This window comes from Pectinophora gossypiella, chromosome 19 (genome assembly GCF_024362695.1).
Source record: "Pectinophora gossypiella chromosome 19, ilPecGoss1.1, whole genome shotgun sequence".
Taxonomy (NCBI): Eukaryota; Metazoa; Arthropoda; class Insecta; order Lepidoptera; family Gelechiidae; genus Pectinophora; species Pectinophora gossypiella.
Window position 1 is genome coordinate 11437498 of NC_065422.1, and position 10349 is coordinate 11447846.

Here is a 10349-nt window from a genome sequence, read left to right on the forward strand (position 1 = left end):
TACAATTTATCTTTATTTACCTTCGAATAGACAAAATAATATTATAATCCAATTACGTATGAATCCTTACCGGAATTTAAATTACAAATAATAAGAAAGAAAGAGAAATGACATACCAAACTTCTTCCTCTCTGCAAATGAAATATGCTCTAATACCGTGAAATTAAAGCAGCATAATTGTCATGACAGCCCGCCATAAAAAATGTCATGACACTGCTCAACTCAACTCAACTTTTTCGCGCCGTCTAGGAAAATAATTTCATTTGCTTTGTGTGTTTGAATAGCGAAACATTAATTTCTTTTGTTTTGGGAGTTTATTTAAATTGGTGTTATTGTTATTCACCCGGCCGGAAGTTAGTCAGCCCCGATAGGAGAACGAAAGTGGGTGAAATTGAACACTTTTCTTGGATTTTTTTTTGCCTACAAGAGATGGTCCTCATTTTCTGATCATGACGATGAGAAATTGGCAGCTGCGATGTGCAGAGCTAAAGCAGCGTGGAGAGTACCTCTTCAAGTCCAAGTTGTGGTCGGACTGTGCGTTCCAACTGGGCGATGTGACAATCAAGGCACACAAGTTGATAATGGCAATGGCCTCGCCTTTTTTCACAAAGATGTTTTACGTAGAACATGTAAATAGCCCCGTACCAATCTACGACGTGCGGCCCGATGTTTTCAATATCTTGCTGGAGTAAGTTATATTTTTTTTTCATACTATTTATTAAGCGTTATGGCTGAATGCTAATTCAAACCCTCGCGTTTCATGTTTTTGAAGACACAGGTTAATACACTGCGATAACGTGGAAATACTATTATAAAAACTTGGTTGTTCAGTGGTATAACAGTAACATCTATGACTGATTCCATATTCCATAGTAATTTTGTGTTTTGATGTTTAGTAAAAAGTAACTGATTTGAGTAGTAGGAAAGTAGCCTATTAATATCTTGAACTGCTGAATGACTAAAAATGTGAAGTTGAATTTTTCCATTTGCCTTAGGTACATATACTCTGATAATCTAAACATAGAGTCATCCAAAGATGCCTGTGACCTCTACTACGCAGCCAAGAGGTGGCGGTTGCCATACATTGCCAAGGAATGTGCAAAGTACCTCAGTGAGCATATGACTCCGGATAATGTTTGTCATATCTATCAAGTGGCCTGCGAGGGTGATGACGCCCCTTTGCAGAGAGCTTGTGAAAAGGTTCTTTATTATTTTTCATTTATTTATTTACCTACCTAATTTCCAAATGAGTTAGTATGTCTTAGGTATGTTGCCATGAGTTTTAAAAACAAGATATAGTAGTTAATCTATTGATTAAATCTACCAAGTAAATTATGAGATAGAATAAGATACCTATGAAAAACAAAAATTTTTTTACATCTATCATGGAAATAAATAGATAAGATTGTGACTTCTGAAATAAAATTTATTAATTAAAAAACTAATGTTTTTTTTTATTTTTTTAATAACAAAGAATGTTCATAATTTACTCCTTATGGAAAATGTTTGCAGATATTCAGTACTAAAACCATGGAAGTACTGAATGATGGAAGTTTCTTACAAGCAGATCTAGCTACAGTTGTAAAGTTGTTCTCTTTGGACCCTCTCAACATATACAATGAACTAGATCTTTACACTGCTGCTGTAAAATTTGCTAACCAACAGGATAAGAAGGCAGGAAACAGAGCATTGAAGAGACTGGAGAAAGATGGGGTAATGGTAAGATATTACTTTATGTAAAAAAGCTTATTATAAGATTAATGACTACCTAAATGATAAAAATGTCTGGTATTGAATGTGTTCCTCTAGTTATTAAATAACTTGTAATGTATATCCTCATTGGTTTTTAAAAGATGTGTTGCTGTTGCAGTTTCTTGTCATTTCTTCTCCTCAGCCATAACGCCTTGCGAAATGACATAAATTCAAAAATGTTACATTGACCTTCAACAAGTTTATCCATGATAATTACGTTGAATAAATGATTCTGATTTCTGATAATAGCAAGTTAAATATTAAGGAGGTACAGGGGTACACCCAGGGTTGCTCGACACCCCCTGTTCTCAACATTACGAGTGAATCTCCGAAAGTGTAGGCATAGGTGTATAGTATATACCTACACCCACTCCTCACCAGCTAAGTTTAAGTCCCATGTAATAGAGGGCGAGTCTATTGCCATCAACCTGGCACAAATCCTGAAAACCATGTGATGTTATCTAGGATCATAAAGTCGAATTCAGTGGTTTAGAGGCTGTTCCCAGGATTCGAACCTGTGACACAACAATGCAAGTCACGCGTTCTGTAAAGTGCGCTATCGCGGATTTATTTCCCTCCATTTTTGCTGTTTATGTAACTTTGATTACGCCAAATGGGATATAATCGTGAGTTTATATTATGTCATCATCATCAGCCGTACGACGCCCACTGCTGGGCATAGGCCTCCCCCAAGGATCTCCACGACGATCGGTCCCGCGCTACCCGTATCCAACGGCTTCCCGCGACCTTTACCAGCTCGTCGGTCCACCTTGTAGCGGGCCTACCCACTGAGCGTCGTCCGACACGTGGTTGCCATTCCAGAACCCTTCCGCCCCAGCGGCCATCGGTTCTCCTCGCTATGTGTCCTGCCCACTGCCACTTCAGCTTTGCAATTCTCCGAGCTATGTCGGTGACTTTAGTTCTCCTGCGGATCTCCTCATTTCTGATTCGATCCAGCAGGGAAATACCGAGCATAGCTCTCTCCATTGCCTGCTGAGCGACACCGAGCCTCCTCACGAGACCCATAGTAAGCGGCCACGTCTCACTGCCGTAGGTCATCACTGGCAACACGCACTGGTCAAAGACTTTCGTCTTGAGACACTGAGGTATTTTGGACGAAAAGATATTCCGCAGCTTCCCGAACGCTGCCCATCCGAGTTGGATCCGACGAGAGATCTCTTTCTCGAAGTTGGACTTACCTAGCTGGATTATTTGCCCTAGGTAGATGTACTGGTCTACAACTTCGAGTGTAACGTTCCCAACCTGAACTGGAGTGGGTGCAACATGGTCGTTGGACATAATTTTTGTCTTTGCCATGTTCATGCTAAGACCCACTCGTTGGGATGCGTTACTGAGATGCTCGAGCATGGTTTTCAGGTCTTCCAGGGTCTCAGCCATTAGGACTATATCATCGGCAAATCGAGGGTGCGTCAGGTACTCGCCGTTGATGTTGATGCCAAATCCTTTCCAGTCCAGAAGCTTAAAAATATCCTCCAATGCAGCAGTGAACAGTTTCGGAGAGATAACGTCTCCCTGTCTCACTCCTCGCTGCAGTTGGATCGGATTAGAGCTCGAATTAAAAATAAATAAAACAAAGTAACGTGTAACAAATAAATAACTAAAAAACGGCTACAAAGCGTTAAAAACGTTAAGCGTTTAAGCGTAAGCCTATTTTAAAGCGAATAAATTATGAATTACATTGACTATCCAACATTGACTATCTGTCTGCCAAGCACAGCTCCCAAACCCGCGTAAAATACCGCTGTACCCTGTTAGGAGTCTCAGTCTGTGAAAGAAGCAACTTTAGACAAGTTTACCCATCAATCAACTCTCTCCCTGTAACTCCTACAAATGACAAAGCACTATTACTAGCACTTGACTCCATTGCTGGGCAAAAGCCTCCTCTAGGTCTTTCCACAACTTACGGTCCCGTGCGAGCTCTATCTAGTCCTTCCGATAACAGTCAAGATCATTACGCACTACTACGATATCGGTATCCATCCCGCGGTACCCAAAGCGAGAAGATCCTCGCCAGCCCAGTCCAGTTCAGTCTGCCAATCTTATTGCCCATATTAGATATACCAGTTTTTAAACGCAGCAGATTCATTAATCCGGTCCACTCGTTTTACGCCCAACATGCTGCGATGCAAAACATAATATAAACATTTAAATTTATCAAATACTTTTTATACCTACACTTAGGAATGTTCGACACCCAAGAAAGAGCCGTCGCCAGCCAAAAGGCCGCGAATTGATAATACCAATGGATCACAAGGTGATGGAAAGGATAGGAGTACTGTTTCGTCTGATATGGTATGTTTACAATGTATTGTTTCGTCGAATTGTAATCGTTACACAAGATAAGATATTTGTCTCAGTTTCAGGACAAAGATAAAGAAAATAGCCCTCCATGGACTGTCCGTTCGCCAGGTCAAATCAGCCAGAATTCACACGAAACCGCGTCGGAATCTACAGATAGTGACGTGACTAGAGGTATATTTTTAAAGCGAGTCAACTAATAGAAACCTTGCTGAAATGCAACCGGAACTTGAGGCGGATAGAAAGATATTAATACTTACATATTTTTACTTTCAATTTTCAGATGACAAACAGAAAGAGGAATACAGAGACCTGCTCAAACAGATCCGCTTCTTCACGTTGACTCCACAAGAATTCGCAGATTGTGAAATATTGTCATCACTGCTCACAGAATCTGAAATTTTGTCATTGAGTTTGAATATAGCGTCAAAAGAATCACCTGCACCGACACCCGATTGGTTCTCTACAACTTATGTACCACGGACTCAGGTATGATCGTAAAGCAATACGGACTTCCGCGGACCGGGTATGATAAAGTAAATGAAGTAAATATAAGCTCATGTATTCTCATTTGAGGTAGGCAGAGGTACAGCCATCACTTGACGAACTACTAGTAAGTACCCGCGTTTCACCGTACTTTGAGACAAATGTGATAGGTGGCGAATCTTATCGCCGTCTGCCTGGTCTGCATGACAACCGCACGAATTATATCGAGGGCTTCGATCAATAAATCGCTGCATTTATGTTGAAGAAGCATATTCCGTAGAAGCCCATATAATTCGCGCGGAGCGGTTGCCGTGTCGCGAGGGGTAGTAGTTTGCAATGGTCGATAGCCAGCTGTGTTAGTTAAAATCACTCAATGGTGCAATTCCCCTACCGAAGATCGGAGATAATGATACGACTTAGTCTTTAAATTTAGAGAATTATTTATCAACATACGTCAGCAAGGTATGTCACACGCGCGCGACACGAAATATACCGCTGGTAACTTGTTTCGTAACATGTCCCTATGTCCGTGTATAGGTTTCGATCTATCCAAAGCCAAATTTTAGTTTAGGCGTTATAAGGTAATAGACAGAGATATTGTCGCATTTTTGGATTGCAAGTGGTATCCGCATCTACATGACTCGCAGATGAGCACATGTTGTTAAACCTATAAAAGAACTTACAGTCTAAGTCCTCAATCTTTTTTTTTCAGGCTACAAAAGAAGAGCGGTCGAGGTTAGCAGCGGTATTTCGTTCTACCATCCATAACTTTAAAACCATCAAGAAGTACGAATCCGTACCGTTTTACCTCCGCAACTGTGCTTGGACATTGATGACTATGCCTACAGAAGCTAATCTCGAGGATAAGGATAACATTGTAGTAGCAGTCACATGCTTTCACGACGGTAACATTCAAGAATGGATGCAACATTCTAAAGTCAAAGTGAAATTCTGTACTCATAAAACTGTACCGAAGCATCTTCAGAAAGTTGGCTTGAAGTTGAGGTAAATTCTTTTTTCTTTTTGTTTCCGTTTTTTAATCTAGGTCAATTTTTGTGGTTTGAATACTGTACAAGTGGCTGCAGGTTATCCTTATTTTCTATATATTTTATTGTTATTTTTACTTATTTCTTTTGTGTTAATCTTGCAGTGAGCCTTACGTAGACTATGGTATGTGGGTGACGAAATTCGACCGAGAAGAGCTTTTTAATCCCGAATACGGCTTCATCGACGATTTCAATGCTGTGACCTACAAAGTGTATGTTAACACTGTACCGAAATCGTCCGATTCACCGGTACTACCTGTTCTGAGGAATGTTGAATTAAATGCTTCTGATGCTTCAAACTTGCAAATGCCTCGAACACCGCCTTCTACACCACAGTTCTTCGTACCATCTGTGAATACGACTATTGCTCCGTCAAACGCTTTAAAGCCTGTATCAACACCATTAGGTTCATCACGACCATCAACTCTTCTGACCACTTCAATAGCTACTCCAGGATCTACATTGTCCGTCACATGCAATAGAAAGATACCCGTGGGCACAACAGCAAAAATAGCACTACCTTCTGTGACTACGCCAATCATTTCATCAAACGCCTTGAAGCCTGTATCAACGCATTCAAGTTCCTTACGACCATCACCCACTGTGACAACTCCAAGAGCTACCCCACGTTCTAAGGTACCCGTTACATGCAATACAACACCTTCGTCTACTATCAGAAATACACATGTAACAACAACAGTAAAAGCAGAACTATCTTCTGGAACTAAGCTAGTTGCTTCTTCGAATGCTTTAAAGCATGTGTCGCCGAATTCAGGTTCTTCACGGCCATCACACACTGTGACCACTCCCTTTACAGCTCCACGTCCTTCTGCGGTTTCCGTCACAAGCAATGCAACGCCTTCACCTACTATTACGACTACATCTCAGATGCACCCGCCATCGGTTGCGACTAAAACACCGAGATATATGTCCCCTGCTGTAACTAATTCAACCCATATACGTCCACCACAAGTACCCTCTGCGAAAGCAAAGTCGCATCCATCACCTAGTGTGACTGCGGCGCTTTTGCCCTTGATTGTATCACCAACCGCTATAATGTCCCGACCGTCAACCCCTGTAACACGGGGGCGGGACATTGTAGTAACGCCCGTTGTAACACATACAGCCATAATGTCACAGACACCCGCTATTTCTAATGTCACTACATCGCTTACATCTGCACGGTCTTCAACCCTTATAAACACATTACCAACACATATATCACAAGCATCCCCTGGGACGATGCTTAGACCACTTACGTCATCCCGCCCGTCAACCATTTTAACAGACTCTTCACAAGTATTCCCACCGAGTATGATCACTCCTTCAATGTTATCGATATCATGCGCATCTCGCGGGGTCAATTTGAACACATCGCCTTCAACTAACCTGATAAAAACATTACCAGCATCCATTGGAAAAGTATCGTCGAACTCGTCGTCTATGCCAGTACTATCACACTCCACAGTAGGGTCTTTACGCCGGTCTCCTACTGTGAAAGTGACTTTGTCGCATCCGACAGTTCCAATATGTCGACCACAAGTGTTTACTGCTAAAGAATCATCAAACACATCGCCTAATCCACGCCCAATGCTCCGCCCGTCACCTACAACAACCTCTTTACAGACATGTGTATCAAACGTGACAAATTCGATCATGTGCTTATCATACCCATCCACAAATGTAACATCATCATTACCAACATACCTACTATCCACTAATATACTAGACCATTCCTTACAGTCACGCCCGTCAAAAGCTTCCATAATATCTTCAGGTTCATCACCTTTAACTACATCGCTTCCGTCACCTGACATATCAATTGTTGTGACATCTTTATCTCCAATAGAATCTTCTGAAGCATCATCTCCGATATTGTCAACAGATGTGACGCCTGATATACCAAACCCGAAGTCCAGTGATGCATCACTTATTGTTAAAACTACGTTACTGACGCCTGTTGCTGCTCCTTTAATCGGTTCATCTCCTACATCACCTGTGGTGCCCTCTTCACTTACATCCACTTCCACCAAATTAATACAAACATGCCAATCATTGACTTGTTCTTCAACTGCTGTAGATACTTCTATACTGTCAACACATGCAACTTTAGCGTCGATACCTAATGATGATGACAGTGACTGTTTTGAACACACACCAAAGAAAAGCAAGTATGACGATGACGAATCAAATAAGGAGAAAGATAAAAGAAAAGAAGAAATTAAATTAGCGATAAATGACAGTGAAAACGACATGGACTTCGAAAAATCAAAATCATTTATGAAAGTGTTATCTCTACAGGAATTGGCATTTGCCATGTTGGGGCCACTACTTTTAAAAGAAATTGATTTTTTGGATGATTCATTTTTCGACTATAGTAATGAGAATCATAAAGATGATAAGAAAAAATACAGAACTGAGTTATTTGTGAAACAGCCTCCATCACTGAAAGAAATTGCATTTTCTATGCTAAAACCAATGATATTAAAAGATGATTATGATTCTCTGTTTAACTAGAGATTTTTATTGCATGTTTTTATTAGTAGGTATAATTAAATTTTTAGATGAAACAATTGATCTTTTATGAAGACTGAAATGATTAACCAATTCTGTGTTGTTAGATATTTAGGCTTAGAATATTATGTATTTTTCATGGTACAATTTGTTACATTTTTATACTTCTATATTACATTACATTATTACCTAAAAAGGTATACTTTTTATCTGTGTTAACATAAAAACTCAATTATCACTATGAACACCCACTGATATGTCTAAATATAAATATTTGTTGATTTTCTTAAGTATTGTAATAGTAATGTGTTTCTACTTTTGTAATTAAAATTATGTGATATCTATTAACATCTTTATCTTTATTTGTTTCAACCAAGATACTTATAATTACTAGATCCAAAAGAAAAACATGTATGGTTAGAGCATTTATTACTGCATAAAATAATTTCATAATACTATTTCCATTTTAATACCTAATACAACTGATAAGATTTCCAAACAATAAACATTGATAGTGCATACTTATAAATATAAGGAATGTAATAATTAGTACAAAGTTGCCTTATAGTTTAGTTAGTTCTTAGTTGGTAGTCTCCATTTTGGGTGATGTATCTGACCCAAGGAAGGGCTTGGTAGCCGCTCTTCTCAATGATCTTCAAATATCTGACTTGGATGCCAGAAGTAGTGAAGTATGGGATCTCAAATTTGACTTGAATTGGTGGTTTGCCATCAACATCTTCACATTCCACTGATGGAAGTCCAAAATGTGCTCTCATTAGGTACTCCTTGCCTCCTGGGAAGGACTTAATAGACCATGTAATGGCATTTTGTTCAGGGGTGTACTTGACACTGCCAATTGTTGTTTTAAACTTCGGTGAATCAGCGTCTTGCGGCACAGGAATAATGATTTCAACATTGTTGGCTGTTGAGCGTCGTTTGAATTGGGATTTAGCTTTTATCATGTATTCCACTCTTGAATGTGCATGGCGTTCGATCACGGACTCAATCCAAATCAAGGGCTTCACATGTGTGTTCAGCCTGTATGACATCAGCTCAAACTCTCCATCAGGAGGAATGAAGGAGATTGTCCTGTCATTTTCAAAACGAGACAGTCTGACGCACTGATGGAACTTGACATCTTCCAGTTCCACAGACTTTGACTTACCTCTTCCTGTGCTTTCAAAGAGCACCTTGTCATTCAGTCCAAGGCGCAATTCTGGCATACCTGATAAATACACTCGCATCTTGATAGCTCCAACAATCTCACTCCTCAAAACATTGCCGTTTGAGTTGGCCAGCAGGTTGACAGACTCAATTACATCAAGAAATACTTCATTTTTCCTGTACTTAATGCCCTCAGACCTCCAAGAGACTGCATTAGTGACAGCCATAGGAATGCGAGGCTGCATTTCTAACTTATGACCTTCCTGAGTTATGTATTCCTGCAGGATCTTGCTATCAGTTGTTTGAGGATATCCAAAATCAATAAGTTCATCCAGTAGCTCGTATATTACGACGAAATTGTCGCGAATACTCTCCTCTTCCAACTCTTTGAAGTATTCAGTCATAACTTCAACAGTTTTGTACAGAAATACGAAGACAAGTGCAATATTTGCATTCTTCTTTGTAGTAGATACAATGTAGAGATTGTTTGTCTTGATGTATGCAAATGTACACTCACTGGTTTGCAGGAGGGGAGTCAACATTCCTTCTTCTTCCTTCTCCATAAGTAATGGCATAAATTTATCTATGACTCCCATATCGACATCGCCTCGGTAATTCCTCGAAATAAGGACTTTACCCTTCACGTCTAATATATATAGCGCCGAAGAAGACATGTTTGAACTGAAAAAAGAAATTTCAGGTAATTTCAAGCCATACAAAACCAGTTCCTGATAAAAATTTGGTTATCAGGGACGAAAGTCAGTAGGGGTGTAAAAATGGATGCAATGGACATTGATGACAGAGATTTGTATACATTTTGATTATATTAATGTTACACAAGAATTCTGATGTACTTACACCGATATACGGGCCTTTTTCAAAGAAATATCAACATTTTTCCAACTAAATATACGTGTGTGAAAATGACGCAATGAAGCTGTCAAATCATTAACTGTCAAGTCAATGTCATTACTTATTTTTTAATTACGTGTTTCGAGTTCTAGGAATGGATATGATTCAGCCTTGTTTTTTGTTCATTAAAAAGCGGTATGCCAATTTGTAAAATTA

General features: G+C 39.6%; 2 protein-coding genes across 5 annotated transcripts; one reads left to right on the plus strand and one right to left on the minus strand.

The window, feature by feature from the left end:
- The first annotated feature begins 122 nt into the window (after nucleotides 1-122).
- LOC126375632 (kelch-like protein 41b) lies at nucleotides 123-8245 on the plus strand. 4 transcript variants are annotated; one of them, XM_050022652.1, is made up of 9 exons: nucleotides 123-688; nucleotides 996-1200; nucleotides 1513-1719; nucleotides 3955-4065; nucleotides 4131-4245; nucleotides 4355-4560; nucleotides 5270-5562; nucleotides 5708-5852; nucleotides 7489-7617. In XM_050022652.1, exons 1-9 carry the CDS (start codon nucleotides 450-452, stop codon nucleotides 7492-7494), a joined length of 1527 nt encoding a protein of 508 aa, XP_049878609.1. In that variant the 5' UTR covers nucleotides 123-449; the 3' UTR covers nucleotides 7495-7617. The 4 variants fall into 4 exon arrangements, with proteins under 4 accessions (XP_049878609.1, XP_049878608.1, XP_049878606.1 ...); XM_050022651.1 differs by having other exon boundaries at nucleotides 5708-6239; nucleotides 7489-7615; XM_050022649.1 differs by having other exon boundaries at nucleotides 5708-8245.
- Nucleotides 8246-8529: 284 nt separating this feature from the next.
- LOC126375686 (AP-1 complex subunit mu-1) lies at nucleotides 8530-10235 on the minus strand. The gene is made up of 2 exons (XM_050022779.1): nucleotides 10140-10235; nucleotides 8530-9962 (listed from the first exon to the last, which is right to left on the minus strand). Exon 2 carries the CDS (start codon nucleotides 9953-9955, stop codon nucleotides 8687-8689), a length of 1269 nt encoding a protein of 422 aa, XP_049878736.1. The 5' UTR covers nucleotides 9956-9962; nucleotides 10140-10235; the 3' UTR covers nucleotides 8530-8686.
- Between the last annotated feature and the right edge of the window lie 114 nt (nucleotides 10236-10349).